The following is a 23,989-nucleotide window of genomic DNA, read 5'->3' on the forward strand; positions in this document are numbered from 1 at the left end:
CAAATGTAGTAGTGTCTTGCTATGCTCTAGAGCTGGAATTGCTGACAAGGTTGCCATTGCCTTATCAGGGGAGGAACATGAGGACAGTACGGGTGGTTTGTTTTGGTTGCTTGCAACTGCACCAAGGGGGTCCCTCTGTTCCTTGGTCAGAAGACCATCAGTGCTTGTGAAGTCAATAGCCTGGTCCTAATGGTGGAGATCTGTACTGTTGACCCCACTGGTGCTGAGATGGGTTGTAATGCCATACATGCTGCTGGTTCTGGAATGGGAAGCGGTACCGAAGAGATCACTGGAGCTGAGGGCAGAGTCTGTGCCATAGAGATTCCTGTAATTGGAGCGAGAGTCAGTCCCAAGCAGTTTACCAGCATCACATAGGTTGCTGGTGCAGAGCTGATGGGCCCAGTGACACCAAGGGATCTACCAATGTCATGTAAATAGAAGGCATGGCAACCCCGGTCCCCAGGTTTCAGATGTTTAAATAGCATAAGCATCTTTCATGGAACATCTGCACTTCAGAAAAGGCACAGCAGGTCTCAAAGGTAGGATTAATTTGATCCAAGCTCACACTCAAGAGCTAAAAACAGCACTGTAGATGTTTTGGCTTGGGCTAGAGCCCAAGCTCTGAAACAAAGGAAAAAGTGCAGGGGAGGGCATATCTTAGAATCAGACTCCTACTTAAGTCTGGACGTTTACACCATTATTTTTAGCATTTAGCAGCAGAGGCATGTTTTGTCGTGGATATACAATGAAAAAGGTTCATCTGGTTTACTAAAATGGATCACAGCTGCTTGCCTTTACTGAGGGAATCAGTAGACGTAAAGTTGGATCAGCAGCTGCCTCTGGTTTCCTTCAAAAGGAAGAAATGAGACAGGCTCCTGGAGTCACTGACAGATGTTCCCTGCGCTGGCAGCCCCCAAATAGAGCTAGGCATACTGCTACTGGGAAGGCTGAAGTAAATCTAGTTCCTTTTCTCTTGTAGTACATACATCAGATTGAAGTGCTTGGCTGGTTTATTTGACTTAGCTGTTAGGAAAATTAAAGCAGCGTCCTGTTCTTGTTCCTTGTGTGTATAGAGGATTTACTGACTGCAGAACACTATCCAGATCTCATTTTATTTCCTCACTGGACCTTTCAACTAAATGAATTCCAAAGCACTATACAAACTCAATAACCATAAGTTTAACATCAGTACCAGGCAAATTAGTAGAAACACTAGTAAAGAATAAAATTGCAAGGCACGTAGAAGAGCACGAATTGTTGGGCAAAAGTCAGCATGGTTTCTGCAGAGGGAAGTCGTGTCTAACTAATCTATTAGAATTCTTTGAAGGGGTTAATAAACATGCGGACAAAGTGCACCCAGTGGACATAATATACCTAGATTTCCAGAAAGCCTTTGACACGGTCCCACACCAAAGGCTTTTATGTAAATTAGGTGGTCATGGGATAGGAGGAAAGATCCTTTCATGGATCGGGAATTGGTTAAAAGACAGAAAACAAAGGGTGGGAATAAATGGTAAATTTTCACAATGGAGGAGGGTAACTAGTGGTGTTCCCCAGGGGTCAGTCCTGGGACCGATCCTGTTCAACTTGTTCATCAATGATCTAGAAAACGAGGTAAGCAGTGAGGTGGCAAAGTTTGCAGATGACACCAAGTTGTTCAGGACAGTCAAAACCAAAACAGATTGTGAAGAACTACAAAAAGATCTCAGCAAACTGAGTGATTGGGCAGCAAAATGGCAAATGAAATTTAATGTGGGTAAGTGTAAGGTAATGCATGTTGGAAAAAATAACCCAAATTACACGTACTACATGATGGGGTCAAATTTAGCTACAACAGATCAGGAAAGGGATCTTGGAGTTATAGTGGATAGTTCTCTGAAGACATCCACGCAGTGTGCAGCGGCAGTTAGTAAGGCAAATAGGATGTTAGGAATTATTAAAAAAGGGATCGATAATAAGACAAAAGATATCATACTTCCCCTATATAAAACTATGGTACGCCCACATCTTGAGTACTGCGTGCAGATGTGGTCTCCTCACCTCAAAAAAGATATATTGGCATTAGAAAAGGTTCAGAAAAGGGCGACTAAGATGATTAGGGGCTTGGAACGGGTCCCATATGGGGAGAGGCTAGAGAGACTGGGACTTTTCAGTTTGGAAAAGAGGCGATTGAGGGGCGATATGATAGAGGTATATAAAATCATGAATGGTGTGGAGAAAGTGAATATAGAAAAATTATTTACCTTTTCCCATAATACAAGAACTAGGGGACACCAAATGAAATTGATGGGTAGTAGGTTCAAAACTAATAAAAGGAAATTTTTCTTCACACAGCGCACAGTCAACCTGTGGAACTCCTTGCCCGAGGAGGCTGTGAAGGCCAGGAGTCTATTAGGGTTTAAAAAAGAGCTTGATAAATTTTTGCAGGTTAGGTCCATAAATGGCTATTAGCCAGGGGTAAAGTATGGTGCCCTAGCCTTCAGAACAAGGGCAGGAGATGGATGGCAGGAGATAAATCACTTGATCATTGTCTTCTGTTCTCCTTCTCTGGGGCACCTGGCATTGGCCACTGTCGGCAGATGGGATGCTGGGCTGGATGGACCTTTGGTCTGACCCAGTATGGCCATTCTTATGTTCTTATGTTCTAACCATACCAATACAATAGTGCATATGAATGACTCTACCTACTGCTAAAGTACAGCCAGTTCTGGGATGTGACATGACAACTGTTTAGTGCTGTACAGCAATACATCATCATTTAGGACAAAAAGTATAGATTACCATATCCTAGCAGTTCTCAAACTCAAACTTGTGGCTCAAAAGTAGGCCATTAAACACTTATTGGGGTCCACAGGGAGTAGCAGATCACAGGATGCTGGTTCTTCTCCTTGATTCCAGCAATGAAATTGCATCAAAAGATGCTTAAAATCAGGGCTGTTAATTAAATGCCATTAACTCAAAAATTAATGATAAAAAATCAATCACAATTAATCAGTTTTAATTGCACTATTAAATAGAATTCTAACAGAAATTAATTAAATACTGTTGGATGTTTTTCTACATTTTCAAACATATTGACTTCAATTACAACAAAGACGACAAAGTGTACAGTGCACACTTTATTGTTTTTGATTACAAACATTTTAAAGAATCAGGAAGCATGAACTCCTGCAAAAGTAAACAAACTTGTTTGGGTGTTGGGCTGAACAACAAGTGGGTCTGGGTGGACTTGTAAGCTCTAAAGTTTTACATTGTTTCATTTTTAGTATATTTATATACCTAATTCAACTTTCAGAATAAAGATACTGCACTGTACTACTTGTAACTGGGAAACTGTAATTTAAAATATTTGCAAAGTGAGCAACTGTATTGAGATAGAAACTGATGTATTTGAAAATGTGGAAAACACCCAAAATATTTAAGTGGTACTCTATTATTGTTTAATAGTGCAATTAAATATCACAATTTAGTTGCTTGACAGCCATACTCAGTATTAAATACAGCCCCTAGTATCGCATACCTGAATAAACATCAGAGGAATGGTCTATAAATGTAAACTGGAAGGGAAGTGGTCTGTGCAATTATGAATGGGAGGAGAGGTAATTCATGAGAACCTTTAAGATGTGGTCCATACTGAAAAAATATTCACTTACAATTGATGAGAGAATATAGGGAGGTATAATATAATATAATATAATAGTAGGCAGAGAACAAAGAGATGCTCATGAACAAGGAGAAGATTGTGCAGCAATGGACAAGATATTGCTCCGATCTATGCAAAGCCCAATTGGATCCAAGTGTCTCAGAGAGGCTGATCGAAGAACTGAAAGAGATATCTCCACTAAGCATAGACAGTGAGACAATATTTTGAAGGAGGAAGTGGAAAGAGCAATGAAATGACTGAAGAACAAGAGACTGAAAATGATAAGATCATAGGAGAGACATCAAATACAGCAGAGAAAGTATGATTCAGGAAATACACCGACTACGTAATATAGCATGGAAAGAAGGGAAGGCACCTAAGGAATGGACAAGATCTGTGCCAGTGACAATACACAAAACTACAGAACAATTGCCCTAATGAGTCATCTAGGCAAGGTGCTGATGATGATACTGACAGAGAAACTAAGATTGCAGATAGAAGAACATCTAGCGGACGAGCAACCAGGGTTCAGGAAAGATAGAAGTACCATACAGCAGATATCGGCACTAAGACTGATAGCGGAGAAAGCTCAACGGAAGAACAAGAACATATACACTTGCTTCATTGATTTTCAGAAGGCATTTGACAGTACAGATCAAAAAGTGACTTGGGCGGTGTTGGAGTCATACAAAGTAGATAGCAGACTGATACAGTTGTTGAAGGATATCAATGACAATACGGAGGCAGGTGGTGAGAACGTGTGGGGAGTTGGAAAGTTAGTTTAGAACAAGTAGAGGTATGAGACAAGGAGATCTGATATCACCGAGCATCTTCATCATGCATCTAGAGAGAACAATGGACAAAATCAAGGAAGAGGCAAAAGGGATATCTGTGCATGGAAAATAATCAACAACATAAGGTTCACAGATGATATAGTTATCATTGTGGAAGATGAGGAGAAGCTAGTGAAACCGGTGCAGGTGCTAAATGAGGAAGGGAAGCTGTATGGACTGATTATGAACATGATATTTGGAGATAAGGAAATAGGAAGGAAGGTCAGTGTAGATGGAATTGAACTAGAGAATGCAGAGAAGTTGATATATCTGGAGAGCAACATAACATATGATCTAGACTGTAAGAAGGAAATAGTGACTCGAATAGTGAAAGCAAAAGCCATTTTGAAGGCGATGAATAAGATCTGGAAAAGCAAAACAATTAATTCAGAAACAAAGCTACATGTCTTGAAAACGTGTGTATTCAGCAGCATGTTGTACAGATGTGAGACATGGGTGACAACAAAAGATTCAACGAGAAGAATATTGGCGTTTGAGAGTAGTTGTTATAGAAAGATCCTGAGATGGATGCAGAAGGTCACCAATGAGGAATTATATGGGAAGATACAGCTGAAAGAGAACTTACTGCAGAAGGTTATACAACGGAAGTTACAGATATTCAGGCATATTTGCAGAACGAATGATGAACAAAAACTCAAGAGCCTGGTATTTGGCATAATGGGCAGTTCGAACAGGAAAGGCAAGCCCCACAGAGAATGGGTAGATGATACAGTAGATTGGTCTGGAGCTAGTCCACAGAAACTAAGCCACTACGCTCTGGACAGGGAAAGATGGAAGGAAATAGTGAGAGAGGTATCAGACACCAATGGGAGTTGAGCCCATGGTTGCTGATTGATGATGAGAATAGTTATCCATGTTGGAATTTGAGCTTGATTTACTCAACTGCTCCTACAAAGTGCTAAGCAGTCAAGATTTCAATTTTCATTCTCATCCAAAAGATGGCAGGTCAGCATTCCCCAAAGCTACACAAGGAATTGGATTGTGTAAATAACTTTGATGCGTATCGTCTACAGATCCTCCAGGGCTGGTGTTGTCAATGTTCAGCATCAAAGTAGCGACGGGGAACGTCGAAAGGGGCCACCCTGGATGGAAAATCAGAGCGTCTACACACACAAGCGGCCCCTTTCGAAATGAGGGGCCAGGAAAGTCCATGGACAGGGTCACAGGGCTGACTAGCCCTGCCAAGGCAACAGCAAGCTACTTCTTTAAAGGACCCCTCCCAAAAACACTCGGCCTGCACAGCACAAGTCCTGCAGAACTGACACCAGACCCACACACTCACTGCAAGCAGCGGTGGGCCCCCAGCAGCAGCAGCTGGATGCCCTCCAGGCTGTCGCCCAGGGAGCAAACACCCTGCTAAGTGCTACACGGGAGGCTGCCCAGCAGCTCCTGGCAGGGGAACCCTCCCAGGGGGCAGGTGGGGATGCCCCAGACCCTCAGGCTCCCGTTTCCACCCTCTGCTGGGTGCTCCGCCTCCTCTGGAGATACTCCACCAGCTCCGAGTGGTGGGAGCACCTGGGCATGGGGCAGTGGGACGACATATGGCTGCAGAACTTGCGCATGTGCCGGCAGACCTTCCGGGAGCTCTGCCAGTGCCTCATCCCCACACTGAGGCACCATGACACCTGGATGCGGCACGCCCTCCCCGCCGAGAAGAGGGTCACAACAGCTGTCCGGAAGCTGGCCACTCCTGACAGCTACCACTCCGTGGGCCACCAGTTTGGTGTGGGCAAGGCCACAGTGGGGGCCATCCTCATGGAGGTAAGGAGGCCTGGGCACGCTTACACTGGGAGGTGGGGGGCCAGGGGAAGGGGGTTGCCTGGGATGGATGCCCAGGGGGACGGGGGCACCCTGCACACCCTCACGTGTGCTCATGTCCCCTACCCCAGACCACAGCGGGGGACAATATCGAAACTGGAGGGGCTACCACTCGGTGGCCTGCAGGCCATGGTGGACAGCTGGGGCTGCTTCCAGGACATGTATGTGGGCTGGCCCGACTGCACCCACAACGTCCGCAAGTTTTGGAACTCAGGCCTGTGCTGCCAGCTAGAGGCAGGGACCTACATCCCCCAGAGAGGTCCCACCTGGGGACTCCACTGTGCCCATCTCCCTTATGGTATATGCAACATACCTGCTCCAGCCTTGGCTCATGCACCCGTACACTGGCCACCTCAACGCCAGCCAGGAGTGGTTTCATTGCCACCTGAGCCATGCCCGCCATGTGGTGGAGAGGACCATCGGCTGCTAGAAGGGCCGGCGTCACTGCCTCCTCACCCGCCTGGACGCTGGCCTGCAGAACATCCCCCAGGTTGTGGGTGCGTGTTGCATGCTCCGCAACATGGTGGAGAGCAAGGGGGAGGCCTTTGTTCAGGGGTGTGCAGTCGACGCCAGCCCAGGCTACCCCCAGCTGGCCGTCGCATCCAGTTACCAGACCCTCTGGGACAGGTCCAGGTCTGAGAGGCCCTGTGGGCACATTTTGATCAGGGGGCCCAGTGAGCGCCTCCCTGACGGGCCTCCTGCACACCGCTGCCACCACCTGCACCCACCCCCCGCAACAAGCACAGGTCTCACAGGGGTGTGGGAAAAATAAAACTTTTGGATTATTAACTGTTAACTGTCGCCTATGATTTCTGTACAACGAATCACAACTATATATGGGGGGTGGGGGCAGTGGACAGGACGGCCATCAGCCCATCACACCAGGGTGCAGGTGGATGGGCATGACCCCCAGCGGGTTTGGGTCACGCCCCCCGCCCATGATACCCAGCATGGCTGGCTGGAAGCCGGGAGGACCAGCAGGTAGGGCTGGGCTGCCTCCCCTGCCTGATCTTTAGCCCCTGCAGGCTCCAGTCCTGGGGGCCTGGCAGGTGGGGCAGCAGGCGGGGAGGGCAGCGGGAGGTGGGAGCAGGACCACAACCTCCCAGAATGACCCGGCGATGTCCTTGAAGACCCCCATGAAGTCCTGCCATGCTGCCTAGTGCCAGGCGGCCTCCTTCTGGTAGTGGCGGAGCCTCTCCTTGGCTACTTCCACCTCCTGCCAGAGAGTCACCAGGAGCTGGGGGTCCATGACAGCTGTCCCCTTGGCCCGGTGGTGTAGGGCCCATCCTGGCACTGGCAGGGCCCCTGGATGCTAGCAGTCCCTGGATGCCGGGAGCGCTCTCTGAGACGACAGATGGCACCTAGCTGTCCAGGGGCCTCAGATTGTGCAGCTGAGGAAAGGGGGAGGGAGGGAGAAGGCGGCCATTAGTACTGTGCCCTGGCCCATGGCCCGTGCCCCCCATTCCCCCATGGGAACTGGGTCCCCCTCCCCGTCCCCTGTCCGTGGGCACAGTGTCCCTGTGGGTGGCCCCATTGTGTGGTCAGCCCCCCCTCCCCTCCCCCCAGGGTTAGGGCACAGCATTGTCGGTGGGAGCGGGTGCTGATGGGCACTGGTGGCCATGCCGCTGTCCCAGGCCCATGCTGTGGCTGGGCTGTGGCAGGCCAGGGTCTGCTGGGAGCGTGGGAGCCCCCGGTCGTGTCTGGTGCCCTGCCCCATGGCCCAGGGGTGTGCCCCCGTCGGGTACATACCCAACGATCCACTGCTGCGGTCAGGGGATGCCCGTTGGCCAAACACCCGGCTGGAGCTCCGGGATGGGCGGTCAGTGAGGAGCTCCCGCTCCTTGGCGGTCCCAAGGGCAGGCTCCTCCAGCAGCCCCCGGGGTGCGGGGCTGGCCTCTGGGCCGGACTCCGGCTCCAAGGCCTGCTGGGGCTCCTCGGCCATGGTGTCAAGGATGGCTGGGTGGGGGAGGAGGTGTCCCAGGGGCCCAGGATTGCCCTGAGCTCCCTGTAATAGGGGCAAGTGGTGGAGGCGGCCCAGACTGGCTGGCCAAGTCCCAGGCCTGGGTGTAACACTGTCGCAACTCCTTTACTTTGCTCCAGATGTGCGGGCATTACTTGGAGCATCTCCTCCTCACCCCAGAAGAACTCCAAGCTCGGCGTCTGTCCAGAAGGGGCCCCACTGCTTCTTAACCCCACCGGCTAGACACCTGGGAGCCCTTGGTCCCCTGGCGGGGGGGTAACCCTGGGGGCGCTCTGGGTGGTGGCTGGCTGCCTGCCTGCCATGGGCGGTGGGTGGGTGGCTCAGGGTGTCGCGGAGGGCATGCAGGGTGAGCACATGTGGCTGCTGCTGCCTGCACACACTCAGCTCCCTGCCACAGGAGGTCCACGTCCATGGTGCTTTAAGGGCTGCTGCACGCGGTGATCACAGAGCCCCACAGGGGCTGGACAGCACGTCTCAACCCCTCAGCTGATTGCCGCCATGGAGGACCCCACTACTTCGAAGTAGCAGGACGTGGATCGTCTACACATGCCCTACTTCGACGTTCAATGTCGAAGTAGGGCGCTATTCCCATCTTCTGATAAGAATAGCGATTTCAATGTCTTGCCGCCTAACGTTGATTTCAACTTCAAAGTAGCAGGCGGCGTGTGTAGACGCGACGCGCTACTTTGAAGTTGTGCCGGCTACTTCAAAGTAGCTGGCGAGTGTAGATGCAGCCATTATCTCAGGAGGAAGAGTGCTATTTACCAAATGCTACTTCCTGAAGCACCTGACTTTGCCCTAGAGGAATCTGTCCAGCTACTGACTCAGCATGATTTTACCTGAATCTTGAAATCACAAGTTCAAAACAATATTGCTGAAAACACGGCAAAGATTATAATAGGATTTAACAGAATTCCACTGACTAAGATTTATGCAACTACAAAAATAAGTAAGAGCAGCACGTGTAGTTACACTAGCTGGGATAACAATTACATCATCTCATGCTTTCTGCCACAAAACATTTACAACTGAGTGTGACATTGTAGGAATTTACTCTTCTCTCTATGGTATCTGACACTATTTGAGGTATAATACTGATGAACTAATAATTGCTTTCAGGCGGAAGGAGCTGGGCTACCAGACTCTACAGAATACATACTGGCTGTGATATTACAAACCCTATATTCCGCTATTATACAACCTAGTGGCTTTAGGAAGCCAGGTCCATTGCATTCATATAAGAACCAATGTTTGATTCCCAAGGTCACAGGGGAAAAAGGAGCGGTTCAGAGGGACAGCACACTCAATCCTTTGAAATTTGCATTCTAGCTTCTCATAAGTCTCACCTTCTGACAGATATTTCAAATAACACCTAGTCATGCACCTCGTGGGAAAGAATCAGAAGTTAAATGGAAATATGCCATGAGCCCAATTCTGCATGAATAATTTTAATTAACCTAGTATCAGATGAGATGAGCACCCGGCAGGGAGAATTACACAAAATCAACTCTCTGCCAGCTGCCAACAGCCAGTACAAGCAGGAGAATGGCTAAGGGCAAGTTGAAAAAAAAAAGGAAAAGTAAATACAGTAAAAATAATTCCTCCCACCAGAAGAAGCAACCAAACCACTCCAGTAACAGATTTTAATCTCAAGTGCTAAAATAATCCTTCCCATTTAATTTCCTAACGTAATCAGGTCACAGAATGTCAATACAGTGAGCAACCGCCACAAAAGGGGGCTGGCAGAAAATTCCGCAGGACTACCCTCTATGTTTCCCCTCAAGCAGCTTCTGAGATGTTGACAATAAGGATGGAAAGTAATGGAGAAGGAGGTGATCCTAGAGAGAGAATTCTTCTTTGCTACATGGCCTTTCCTCAAATACTGGACCATCTTTTTCAGACTCCCAATTTATTTCCATGCTCATTGTGCTGTAAAGATCACTTTCTCATTGCTTCTGTGAATGCTTTAATCCCATGACTGTGAAGGTAGCAGCAGTCAGTTTTTCATAGACTAGAAACATGAGTGCAGCAGTGAGGACAGTCTGGAGGAGCTTTGCTTCGAGGCCTTTGTAGAGTCCCACCAATCCAAAACGCCTGAGAAAAAACAGGTTTCACAAATGTGAAGAGTTTTCTCTAAACAAACTACAGTACTAATGAGAAATGCAGCATTGAAAGCTCTGCCCACTGAAGCTCTTTCTCTGCCCCTAAAAGACAGATGAAGGATGGGAAACGGAACAAGCTTCTCACACACTCTACCCTATCAGAGTACAACTTTAGTTAAGGAGAACAAGTCGGTTTCCATGGCATAGTCAATTTTTAGTCTTTATGCAGAGACTGACAGCAAAGAGGCCAGTTACAAGGCAGACACTTGCCCACTGACTTACTGACCAACTAACACCCTTAAGCCGTGTCTACACTAGCCAAAAACTTCGAAATGGCCATGCAAATGGCCATTTTGAAGTTTACTAATGAAGCGCTGAAATACATATTCAGCACCTCATTAGCATGCGGGTGGCCGCAGCACTTCGAAATTGACGTGGCTCACCACCGCACGGCTCATCGAGACGGGGCTCCTTTTCGAAAGGACCCTGGCTACTTCGAAGTCCCCTTATTTCCAACTGCTCATAGGAATAAGGGGACTTCGAAGTAGGCGGGGTCCTTTCGAAAAGAAGTCCCATCTGGACGAGCTGCACGGTGGCGAGCCGTGTCAATTTCGAAGTGCCGTGGCCGCTCACATGCTAATGGGGCACTGAATATGTATTTCAGCACTTCATTAGTAAACTTCAAAATGGTCATTTGCATGGCCATTTCGAAGTTTTTGGCTAGTGTAGACGTAGCCTTAGTGACATACTGACCTCCAGTTAACTACAGACCTATTACTAATTAAAGTTAAAAGTTAAGTTACAGAGAATTAAGACTTCTTACCCTATGCAGTCTTCTCAGCTACTTAAATTTGAAGGTAAAGGCTCAGCAGAGAAGGGTAATTGTTCTATACAGGCTACTCAACTCTTTTCCAGAGAAGAGGCTGATTTAGTAGCTATTGAATCACCTCCCATTGAACTACATGCAAATATTTAATTTGGAAGTGTTTACTTGCTTTCCCATCTCTGTTTTACAATAGCAATCCTAACTGCCAATATGTTAAAGCCCATACTTCTGTGGGATTGTATGAGTCTTTAAGTCAAGAATTAGAAAGCTCACCTTACTCGCTGTCGAAGAAGATAGACAACATTCTTAAGACTACCTAGTGTCCGGTTTTCAGGGTTTAATCTGTGATGTCCAAACTTAAAGGGAAAAGAAACAAGGTTAATAACTTATTGGAGTTATCTTCTCCTAACCATAACCCTCAATGCCAGACCAAGAACTCTAATGAATAGGTGAAATGTGGAGATGCTATTAAATTCCATGGTAATTTCTGGGACTGATTATCAAACATCTATTTCTTGTCTTCCAGCTTGGGCTGTCAAAAGGTAAAGCTTTTACTGACCTGAGTTTATCTGATTAAATTCCTGTTTGATACAAATGAAATTTTATTGATTTTTCTAGTCCAGCTCCACTCTAACCAAATATGGAATTACACAACACTATTTTTCCAACCAGTTAAACATAATAATCTTTAAAGTGAAAACTGTTTTACTGACAATTACCAGTCCTGCAAAATCAACGTGGGATCTGAAAGTCAAGCTTTTCTGAACTGAGCATCACTGAGTTAATAAAGATTCAACAGGACAAATTATGCTCTCACATCTATGCAAAGCCATTACCTTCAGTAAAATTACACAGGTGTAAAGAAGGGTAGAATTTTATGCTAAAACTGGAACTTTATTTATAAATTGTACTGATGTTGAGCGATTCCTGCTTGACTCAAACATCAAACTAATTCTACCACAGTTGACTCTGCAGTGCTAGCATATGAAAGCAAGCAGATATGAATATTTACTAACATTTTTACCATTTTTGTAATACCACACCAATGTCAGCACTTATAGTTATCCACGCTAAGATGAAGAATCATATTACATTATGCAAGATGTATGAGTGCTTGCAAGGATCAGGACTGAGTGATTCACTTACCATGCCAATTATATGTACAGCATTGGGCAATTGGCTGGGTGCATTATTTATGAGGAGTTCACTTTCCTCTGGTACTTAAATAATGGCCAAAGCTGAAAGCAAGTAGTGGTCTGAGTAAAGCAAACCTTATGTATATTTCCTTTTTTCAGTTCACCTTTAATCATTTACTCTTTAGCGTTTATTCCCCATGGTTATGGAGCCTATTTCCTATTTATATTCAGAAGTCTGAATATACATTTTAAATTGTAAGGTGCCTCAGAAGAGTTTGTGAAAGACACCACAAAAATGTGTTATATTATAATTACTATTAGTTGTTTATGAGACTGCCCTGTCCCCACTGAGTTCCAGCAGGCTCCATTGGCTAAGTAATGAAAAAGCTCAAGTCTAAGTCTTTACACACAGTGAGACCTGTCAATGATGAGCATAAGCAGCAAAGCCAAAAAGACTTCTAGATTAAAGACTCATGAATAGATGGTATAGGGTTACACAGTACTGGCTTCCAGAGGCAGAGCTGCCTTTTCCTGGATTTAAATCAGGATGGGCAAAATAAGGCTCACAGGCCAAATCCAGCCCACCACTACAGTCCCAGAGCCCAGTGGGAGCCTTGGGCTGATTCCCTGCCTTCTGGGGCCCACATGTTGCTCGGAGCATCTAACTTTGGGGCCATGTGCTCTGTGCATCATGAGCCCCAGGGGCTGTGTGCTGCCCACGCCCCAGCACAATTCTGTGGATCCATTGGCTGGAAACCAGACAATGGGAGCAGTCTTGTCTGTGCCTGCAGCACAGACAGCACCTGATGCTCGTCCTCCTCCCCCAGGGGCTCATGGAGCCAGCTGCTTTGAGTGGCATGCAAGGGCTTAGCAAGCAGGGAGCTTGTCCGAGGGTCTTGCTGGGCTGATGACTGGGACCCACATACATATGCACTTCCCAGCCAGAACCTGCACCTAGTACCCCAGCCGTGCCCTCCTTCTAACCCTTTACTCCCCCCACCCAGGTCACAATCCAAATCCTTTGCACCCCTGCCTTTGCACCTATACCCTCTCCCAGACCTTGCACCTCAACCCCCTGTCCGTGGTCAAAACCCCCTCCCAGACCTCACACCCTTTCCTATATCCCTCATACAGGTCAGACTGCTCTCCTGCACCATACCCATATCCCCTCCCGGACCTTGCCCCACATGCCCTGGCCCAGGTCACAACTCCTCCTTCACCCAGACCCCTAGACCCCACACCCTCTTCTACACCCCAGGCCCCTACCCCAAGCTCCCTTCTGCACTCATCCTCCATCCCAGACCCTGCACCTCCTCCATTAATATAAAGGAAGAGTGCACCTCTTGATCACATACTAAATTCTTGGAGTGGCCTATCATCAAAAATTATTGCCCACACGTGAGTTAGATGGACCTATATTCAGTATAAATAATACTCACCCGCAAAATTGATTGTATTGTCTGCAAGGGGTAGGTGATAGTGGTGGCAATTGCCTTAGCTAAAGCACCGATAATGAATGCATCCAAAGAGGTCAGCTGTTCAAGAGATTAAGGAAAATATTGTTCGTATGAAGAAACAATTCAGACAGTTATCCATGTTACAGTTTTATACCTATCACCATAGCATCTGAGTGCTGTCCACATAAAATCAATAAAAATCTTTAGTGGACTGCATGGTGTTTGACACTTCTTCCTTTTCAGGATCAAAACGATAATTGAATAGGCACAGCCAGACATGATTTTCAGTAACCTTTTGCGTATCTCCTTTGATGTCGGTGTCATTTTCCCTTCTAGCTGGAGGCTGCTTCCCCCGCCCCAGCTGAAAGTGAAGTCCTGGAGCACCTACAGATTTGGTGCCTATGTCCTCTGATATAATTGCTTTTACTGAAACCCAGTGGGAGGAGTCATATGACTGTAATGTTTAAAGTCATTACGTTCCCACTATTTAGCAAAAAGTAGATAGAAGGGTGCAGGGATGGTATTCCATATTACAGCTCATAATGACATCAAAGTTATTGACAATTCAGAGGAACAGGATTTGAGGTGCTTGTAGTTTAACGTTCTGATAAATCACAAGATGACCTATTTATGGAGATCTGTTACAGGCTATAAAATGGAACAGGAAGAGCAGAACTTTAAATATCTGCCTATAATGTGTAGAAACAGTCTAACACACATACACACACACTGCATCAAACATATAGACTTAACAAGTAGACTGTACTATTAGGCCTCACTCTAACTCAGTGGTTCCCAAGCATTTCGGCATCAGGCCCCCACTTTTGATTTTTGAGAAACCGTCACGCCCCCCTGCCACTTCTTCACCATCATCCAATCCCCACTTTAACAAAAAAATTCAATTTGTAATTTAAAATAAACACAAAAACTTGATATAAAATGTTACTTAAAATTAAAAACAAGCACCAATAGTTTTCCTTGGCCCCTTGTGGGCCACCAGAGCTGACTGCAGCAGCCACCTATCCGCCTTAGACCTGTGGTGCCAAAGCTGCCCGCCCCAGCCCTGTGCTGCCGGGGTCAGCCATCCATCCACCCACTCACCAGCCGCCTGGGCCAGCCAGCTGCCTACACACCAGCTGCCTGAGCCCTGCCCTGCTGGGACCAGCAGCCCTCCCACCAGCCATGGGCCAGCTGCCCAGGCTGCCCACCCAAGCCCCCTGCTACCAGGGCCAGCCGCGCCCCTGTCATCCCAAGCTGCCAGAGCCCCACGTTGCCAGGGCCAGGCATCTGAGCCCCACATTGCTGGGGACAGCCACCTGCCTGCCAGCCTGCCAACCCAACCTGCCCAAGCCCGATGCTGCTGGGACCAGTCACCCACCCAACAGCCTGAGCTGCCCAAGCCCCGCACTGCCGGGGCCAGCCACCAGCCCGAGCTGCATGAGCCCTGTGATGCTAGGGCCAGCTACACAAGCACCACGAGTCCCACAAACCGGCCGACCACTCAAGCCCTGTGAGCTGCCCACCTGAGCCCCTCCCATCCCGCATAGCCAGGCATCACCAGCCCCCACTCTTACCCCATCCCCCTCACCTAAGCCAGGCACCCCGGCCTCTCATCTAATCTCATCCTCCCCCACCCAACTCACACTCACTCATCTTTGTAGAAGGCAGCTAGCTCCAAGTGGGTCTTTCCCGGCTGACTCCTTTTTATAGCTACTACACCAGGTCACCCACGTAAAATGGCAGCAGCTGAGAGCTGGAAGCAAACGCTGGCTTTTTCTTCAGGTGGGGAGAATGATGGGAGGGCTGGGTCACCTCACGCCTTCCCCCCCCCCCCGGAATTTCTTCAGGCCCCCCCATTTGGGTAACCATGCTCTAACTGACAAAGCTGAACTGATCATTGAACTAAAAACTGATGGTTGCTCAAATGCAAGTGATCATAAACTAATTTATAAATCCGCAGTTAGGAAATGTGGACAGCTGATATGGCAAAATAAGTTATAAGAAAGTTATGGCCAGTAGGGTTAAGGATAATATGCAGTTCTTTAAACCTATCAGGAACAAATGAAATCCAAACAATGGTATAGATCAAATAGTAAAGACTGTAAAAATAACAATGAATGTAAAAAAGGCCCAGTAGTCAACAAAAATTTCTGTTCTGTATTTGGGAAAAATCAGGCTTATGTAGCCATATATTGTATTAGAGATACAGGAACACCTTCTCATCAGTCAATACATATGGCAAATATTAAAGCACAACTCTTAAAATTAAGCATTTTAAAATTGGCAGGACCAGATAATTTGCATACAAGCTTATTAAAATAATTGACCAAAGAGTGCTCTGAACCACTGATGGTGATTTTTCAACTAATCTTGCAATACTGCAGAAGCTCCAGAGAACTGGGAAAAAAGGAAATGTTCTGTTCATACGTAAAAGAAAAAAAAAAAGTAAATGCATGACACAGGCATATGCTGGTTAGTCTGACATCTTGCCAAGGCAAAAATAATGGAAATTGATAGGTGATACGATCAGTAAATAGTTTTAAAAAGGGAAGCACAGTGAATGCCAGTCAACAGGGTTTTATAGAAAACAAGTCTTGTCAAACAAACTTGTTTTTTGATGAGCTTACAAGTTTGGTTGATAAAGGACTTTTTAGGACATAATATATTTGGACTTCTCTAAGGCACTGATTTAGTCCAGGATGAAATTCTGATTAAAACAGCTTGATACAAAATCAATGTAGCTATATTAAATTAAATAGGCCATAAAAAGAAATTGAAAATGGGGAATCCTCCTCCGGGGGAGATTTCTAATAGGGCCATGATGGAATCTGGTTTTGGTTCAATGCCCTTCAATATCTTTGTCAATGATCTGAAAGGAAATATAAAACGAATACTAGTAAAATTTGCATTTGACCTAAAATGGGTGGAGTGATAATGATGGAAATAGGTGAGTCAAAGAGGTCAGATGGCATTTCTTAGTTAGATAGGTTCATTCACAAACATGCATTTGGCTATGTTAAAACGTATGGTTGCAGTGTTTCAGCCATGCTGATCCTAGGATATGAAACAGATAAGGTAGGTGAGGTATTATTCTTATTAGTGGAAAAGACAAAAGTTGGTGGAACTGACAAGTTTTTGGGCTTCATATTCATGCACCAGTAAAAGCTATGTGGGTGGAACAAGTCTCTATGCTGTTGAGTGAACTCACACATAAAAATGATAAAAGCTGGAAAAAAAAAAGCCTTATCACATCAGGGTGAACACTTTGCATAAAATGCTCACTCCACATTTTACGCATCAGTACTCATCTTCAAAGGACCTTCACAATACCTTCAAAAGGCAAGCACGAGTATTTAAATTCATAACTCTGCTGGACACTAAAACTCATTGTTTCAATAGAGATCTGTTTTATGGTTCATTACAACAATTTGTTATCTACTAACTCTTCTATCATGTGACTGGCAGTGATATTAATTGCCAATTTTCTTTTAAGTGGCTTCTTGCATCATGTTCACCTCTTACACTTCATCTGTACCATCGTGCATTTACCTTTTATAGAGCTAAAGAAAAGCTTAAATACTTCAGAAAGCTTAAATACTTGTCTATTTCACCAACAGACACTACTCCAATAAAAGATAATTACTCACCCACCTTGTTTCTCCTGAACTGCAAGAACCAAAAAAAAACGGAAGTTGCACTTACAATATGGAAGATAGCATCCTGGAACACAGTGACAGTGAAAAGGGCTTAGAAATAATTTAGATAACCAAATGAATATGCACTCCCAGTGCCATGTTGTCACTAAGGCTACATCTAAACTGTATGTCTAGCTCCAAATAATGTACACAATTTGTGCAGCGCAAATTGCGTAAATTTTTTCTAGATACCTTATTTTGAACTAGGTGATGGTGCCATCCAAATGGCACCAAAGTTTGAAATAAGGGCCTCTTTTGAAGGTTCCTTCACCCCACTCACGATAAGGAGTAGCAGATCCAGACTACTACACTATTTTGAGTGCAGAGAAAAGCCGCAGAGTTGTATGTGCATTTGTATCCCAAACTAGTGACCGCCATCTAGACATAGGCTAAATGGGCAAATATGATCTTTGGATGCCTAAGTAGGGGAATATCAGAAAGGTGGCATGACATAGAGGACTGATGAGACCATTCCTGGAATAATGTCCACGTCCAGTGTTCACACTTCACAAAGGATGTTGAAAAATTGAAAAGGGTCAGAAGAAAGATACAAGAACGATCTGAGTTAGAATATATACCTCACAGTCAAGGGTTAAACTAAGCGAATGGATTTACTGATAGGCTGTGTTTCTCTTGGGCAAAGTTGGGAGTGGTTCTGGGCTGCTGCCGGAGAAGGGCATGGGGCAAAGGGCTGGCCTAGGGACCACAGTCACTCAGCCAGCCCTCCGTCGCTACTGTTGCAGCCAGGAACCCTGCAGCTGTAGAGGCGGTAGCCAAGAGCCCTGGATCTCCAGCAGCATTTTGAAGAGCCCAAGGCTCCTGGCCACCACTGCTATGGTAGTAGCATCCAAGAACCCCCAATCCTTTTAAAATCACTGGACCACAGAGCAGCTGATCCTTTTGCTCCCCTGCTGTTGATGGCCCTGTCAGTTGAATCCAACAGTGCTGCTGTGGTAGCACTTTAATGTCGCCACACCTTTTGCTCAAACAAAAGGAGCAGTAAAGCACTGCCACTGCAGTGTAGCTAGGCCAAAACAGCAGGGCCACTAATGAGCGGGGAGGGGACCAGAGACGTTAAATCACTGCCATGGCAGTGCTTTCATGTCCACTGTGTATGGGCCAGTACCAGCGGTCAGTTATTACCAGAAATCTGTACCAGCCCACTTTCACCTCTGTTTACAGTAAGACTTAAGAAGCTTAATATATTTAATTTATTCAAGAGATAGATATGACAGATAGGGCAATTTACAGTGGTATCCTGAACAAAATATATTGAAAAGAGTTATACCTAAGTTTAAGAATCTTACAAGGTCACTGTATTTTTACACAAGTGTTTATGTAGTGTTGTGGAATTATATTAACATCCCTAGAGGGAGAGACATCACTAAAATAAACAGTAGAAATTGTTATGAGCTTCAAAAGACTCTGTGTGTTACATGACTAACATTTTAAAATTAACTGGGTTTCCCAAGAAATTTCTGGGGATGGTGAATCCCTTGTTCCCTCTACCCCAGTATCCTGTCTCTCAACAGTCACATGCTTCTGAGAAGTTGGGAGTTTTAAGGACACAAAGAGGATGGGGCTGCATCCCTGCTCATTTAGGCTAATAGCCATTGATGGACCTATCCTCCATATGAACCCTAATCCTTCTCTGAACCCAACTATAATGTTAGTGTTCAAAACATCCCATGGCAAGGAGCTCCTCAGCCTGACTCTGCCTGGTGTGAAAAAGTATTGCTTTTGTTTTAAACTTGCTGCCTATTAATTTAATTGGGTGATCTCCAAGTTCTTGTGTTACGTAAAAAGGTAAATAACATTTCCCTGCTCACTTTCTCCCAACTCTTCATGATCTTATAGACCTCTCTCATGACCAAGGACATCTCTTTCCAAGCTGAACAGTCACACTCTTTAGTCACTCCTCTGGTCCACGCACTTCATAATTTTTACTGCACACCCTTCTACTTTTTTCAATTCTAATCACTTTCTCTGAACTCGGCTGAAAACTGAATACCGTATTCTAAGTGTGGGTATACCGTGGATTTATACAGTGGTAGTATGATACTTTCTGTTTTATCGTCTGCTTCTTTCTAATGGTTTCTAACTTTCTGCTAGCTTTTTTGACCACTGCTGTATATTGAACAGATGTTTCCAGGAAACTATCCACGATGCCAAAATATTTTTATGAATGGTAAAAGCTACCACGGACAGCATTGTTTTGTAGGTATAATTGGGAGTATGTTTTCCTATGTATCATAGAATCATAGGGCTGGAAGGGACCTCAGGAGGTCATCTAGTCCAGCTCCCTGCTTCAAGCAGGATCAACCCCCACTAAGTCATCCCAGCAGGGACTTAAAAACCTTTAGGCATGGAGAATCAACCACCTCTCCAGGCAATGCATTCCAGTGCTTCACCACCCTCCTGGTGAAGTAGTTTTTCCTACTATCTAACCTACACCTCTCCCTCTTCAGCTTCAGACCATTACTCCTTCAGACCATTACTGACACCACTGAGAACAGTTTCTCACCCTCCTCTTTAGAGCTCCCCTTCAGCAAGTTGAAGGCTGCTACTAAATCACCTCTAAGTCTTCTCTTCTGCAAACTAAACAAGCCCAAATCCCTCAGAGTGTCCTCATAGGTCTTGTGCTCCAGCCCCTTAATCATTTTTGTTGCCCTCCGCTGCACCTGTTCCAGCACATCCACATCCTTTTTATACTGGGGGGCCCAAAACCGCACACAATATTCAAGATGTGGCCTCACCAGTGCCGAATAGAGGAGGATAACTACTTCATAGTATCAAAACAAAAAGCAGTCATGTAGCACTTTAAAGACTAGCAAAATAGTTTATCAGGTGAGCTTTCGTGGGACACACCCACTTCTTCAGCCCATAGCCAGACCAGAACAGACTCAATATTTAAGACACAGAGAACTAAAAACAGTAAGCAAGGAGGACAAATCAGAAAAAGATAATCAAGGTGAGCAAATCAGAGTGGAGGGGTGGGGGCGAAGGTCAAGAATTAGATTGAGCCAAGTATGCAGATGAGCCCCTATAGTGACTCCGAAAGTTCCCATCACGATTTAAACCATGTGTTAATGTGCCGAATTTGAATATAAAAGCCAGCTCAGCTGCTTCCCTTTGAAGAACGGTGTGATAATTCTTCTTCAGTAACACACATACCTTTAGGTCATTGACAGAATGCCCCATTCCATTAAAATGTTGACTAACTGGTTTGTGGATCTGGAGTGTTTTGATGTCTGTTTTGTGCCCACTGACCCTTTGTCTAAGGGAGTTAAAGTCTGTCCAATATACAAAGCGTCTGTGTGTTACTGAAGAATTATCATCACACAGTTCTGGAAAGAGAAGCAGCCGAGCTGGCTTTTATATTCAAATTCGGAACAGTAACACATGGTTTAAATCGTGATGGGAACTTTCTGAGTCACTATAGGGGCTTGTCTGCATACTTGGCTCAATCTAATTCTTGACCTTCCCCCCCACCCTTCCACTCTCTGATTTGCTCACCTTGATTATCTTTTTCTGATTTGTCCTTCTTGCTTACTGTTTTTGGTTCTCTGTGTCTTAAATACTGAGTGTGTTCTGGTCTGGCTACGGTCTGAAGAAGTGGGTGTGTCCCACGAAAGCTCACCTAATAAACTATTTTGCTAGCCTTTAAAATGCTACTTGACTGCTTTTTGTTTTGATAGTGTATAGACTAGCACGGCTTCCTCTCTGTTACTTCATAGTACTTAGTACTTTGTACTAAGCAACACTGAATTTCATGTACCAGTTTGTCATCTAGTCAAGTGAGATCTCCAAGTCCTCACAGTCGATTTTGGACTATAAGTATCTTGAGTAATTTCATTTTATCTGCACTTTGTGCTACTTCACTGTTTATCCCTGTTTCCAGACCATTTATGAATGTTTTGAAGAGTGCAGATCCTAGCAGAGATTGTTCAGGGATCCTGCCATTTACCGCTCTCTGCTGTAAAAAAAAAATGACAATTATTCCTTATTTTTCTTTTTTAACAAGTCCTGAACCACAAGACAACCTTCCCTCTTAGCCCATGACGACTTACTTCCCCACTGCTCCCAGGTACCACCCCAGCCACTCTGACTGGTAGCAATTTCAGCTGTGGAGGAAAATCTTCCAGGCAGCCTTGGTCCCCTAGCCAGTGGGAGGAAGAGGGAAAGGGGACTAGCAGTGCACAGAGCCAGGTCCTCCCCCGACCCTGGCCAGGGCCCATTGGGCCAGATATAGCCCTGGCTTGCCTGACTCCAGCCCAGGAGGCTCAGGGCTCCACTGTGCATCAGGCCAGCTGCTGGGGAGGGGAGCCCCGAGTAGGGATGTAATAGAGAAAGGGTCAGCAACCCCCAGTACCGGTGCTAAGAGTGCCACACAAGCCGATTTTCATTGGTATGCCAGGCAGGAGCTCAGCCCCATCCCTCCTCCCTCATGCAGCCGTAAGCTTGCTCAAAGCCATGCTGCCTGTGAATTAACAAAAGGCCAGCTAATGCTACCAACAAACACCTACAAAGTAAAGCTCTGACTCTTCATTTATTTATTAATGAAGCTGTTGTAAGTAGGACTATTAGAGACTGTAAAAAGTATCACTGGCACTCCCATTGTACATAGAGGTCAAAAGGTCAAATTTCAGCCCTCTGCCTTGGAAAGGTTGCCGACCCCTGTAAGAGAGTATCTGGTTACACAGAACCAAAAAGTATCTGCTTATTGGTTAGTGCTACCAGTTACTCTCCCGCCTCACCACCCCAAGTAAATAGGGAGTGTCTGGCTCAGCCTCTAACCCTCCCTGCACCAGGATCAGGCAGGTTCCCCTGCTACCGTTCTGCATGTAAAAGGCTAGGGGCAGGTCTACACTGCAGTGGAAGGTCAAATGAAGGTATGCCATGCCAACTACTTTAATTACATAGCTAGAGTCGATGTACCTTAATTCGGGCTTCCACACCATCTCCGCTAAGGGAGATCAACAAGTATGTGTGCTCCCATCAACTTCCCTTACTCCTAACAGGGGGCAGGAGTATCAGCACAGATGCAGATGCCCTGTAAGTTCGATTTACTGCACCCTTACTAGGCGTGCTAAATCGGACTCCGGAAGATTGACTGTGGGACGGTCAATCTTCCCTGTAGTGAAGCCATACCCTGAACCACCTCCTCCCACTCTACGTTTAAAAGGCTAAGCCGCACACTGGCTGGGTCAGCTTCTGTCCCCACTGTGGGGACATGGCTCTTCTCTCCTCCCTCCTCTGCTGCTGCTCTGCATAAATGCAGAGACAAGGTAATCAGTTTTCGTATCGTTCTGTAGATGGGTGTGACCCTACCTGTGTGTGTGCTAAAGGAGACTTAAGGGCCTGGCTCAACAAAACAGGGTTAAGGGGTGCCCAGGCTGCCAGCAAAGGCAGGCTCAGTGGTATCCCATCAGGTGATCTCCCAAGGGGGCCAAACCGTCATACAGGATTCCCACCCTCTGTGAGAGGGGCAGGGGAAGACGAGCCTGGTGGCCAGTGTTCCCTCTGATTTTTTCCATCCATGGATGGAATAAGGTTTGTTATGTGCACTGAGGCATGTGCAGATGTGCACCACCAATATATAAACACATAGTGACCACTGTGGGTGGCAGTGGGCACTCTGCCAATCAACCAAGTGGCACTTGAATCTCTCCTGGGCAGCCAGCCAAGTGCTCAGCTTACAGGGAACACTGCCGGTAGCCCCCTGGGCATGGTGGTGACAGGGCAGACATCAGGTTCAGTCTCTCCCCTGCCCTTTGCCTCCATAATTGTGGTGTCAAGTATCGGAGGGGTAGCCGTGTTAGTCTGGATCTGTAACAGCAACGAAGGGTCCTGTGGCACCTTATAGACTAACAGAAAAGTTTTGAGCATGAGCTTTCGTGCTCAAAACTTTTCTGTTAGTCTATAAGGTGCCACAGGACCCTTCGTTGCTGTTACATAATTGTGATGTTTCCCTCCATGTGCTTTGCCCAACTCTCCAGCCGCATGCCTTCCTCCCACAGCTCCTATCCCACCACTATCTCCTGAAGGAGGCTTTTAAAAGCAGGCTCCTTGAGTGGCCTCTCACCTGGACTAACCAGGCTCCTTGATTGTCCTAATTAACCTGAAGTAACCTTTGTTTAGCTACATGGAACCTGCTTATCCTGGGGCTAATATACCTGCCTTCCACCACTCTCCTGTAGCCAGCTGGCTTGATCCCATCACTATATGCGCACAATGTGTGCATGCACACAAACACAGGTCATGCAAGAACTCATCCTTCTGAAGTTGCACCATAAGGAAGAATCATTATCTACTGATTACCTGTTACACTTGAGGATAAAATTTGAAGCCCAAACTATAGAAAGGAATGATTCACAGGTACAGGGGAGGGTGTTTACATGAGAACCCTTATTTCGGAAGGGGCATGTTAATGAGGGAGTTTGGAAGACGCCAATGACGTGCTGCCACGAATATGCA

General features: G+C 46.1%; 1 protein-coding gene across 2 annotated transcripts in view; it reads right to left on the bottom strand.

Moving 5' to 3' along the window:
• Positions 1-9,728: 9,728 nt before the first annotated feature.
• The window catches only part of SLC25A17 (solute carrier family 25 member 17), a 65,906-nt gene continuing 51,645 nt past the window's right edge, over positions 9,729-23,989 (bottom strand). The window contains exons 7-10 of one of the 2 annotated variants that reach the window (XM_075009607.1): positions 17,469-17,483; positions 13,800-13,895; positions 11,498-11,580; positions 9,729-10,390 (exon numbers count right to left, since the gene is read on the bottom strand). In XM_075009607.1, coding sequence (XP_074865708.1) covers positions 10,243-10,390; positions 11,498-11,580; positions 13,800-13,895; positions 17,469-17,483 — 342 coding nt within the window. In that variant the 3' untranslated portion in view covers positions 9,729-10,242. The remainder of the gene's footprint in view (positions 10,391-11,497; positions 11,581-13,799; positions 13,896-17,468; positions 17,484-23,989) is intronic. The other variant, XM_075009616.1, reaches the window with a different exon arrangement.

Source organism: Carettochelys insculpta, chromosome 1 (genome assembly GCF_033958435.1).
Source record: "Carettochelys insculpta isolate YL-2023 chromosome 1, ASM3395843v1, whole genome shotgun sequence".
In the NCBI taxonomy this organism is placed as follows: domain Eukaryota; kingdom Metazoa; phylum Chordata; order Testudines; family Carettochelyidae; genus Carettochelys; species Carettochelys insculpta.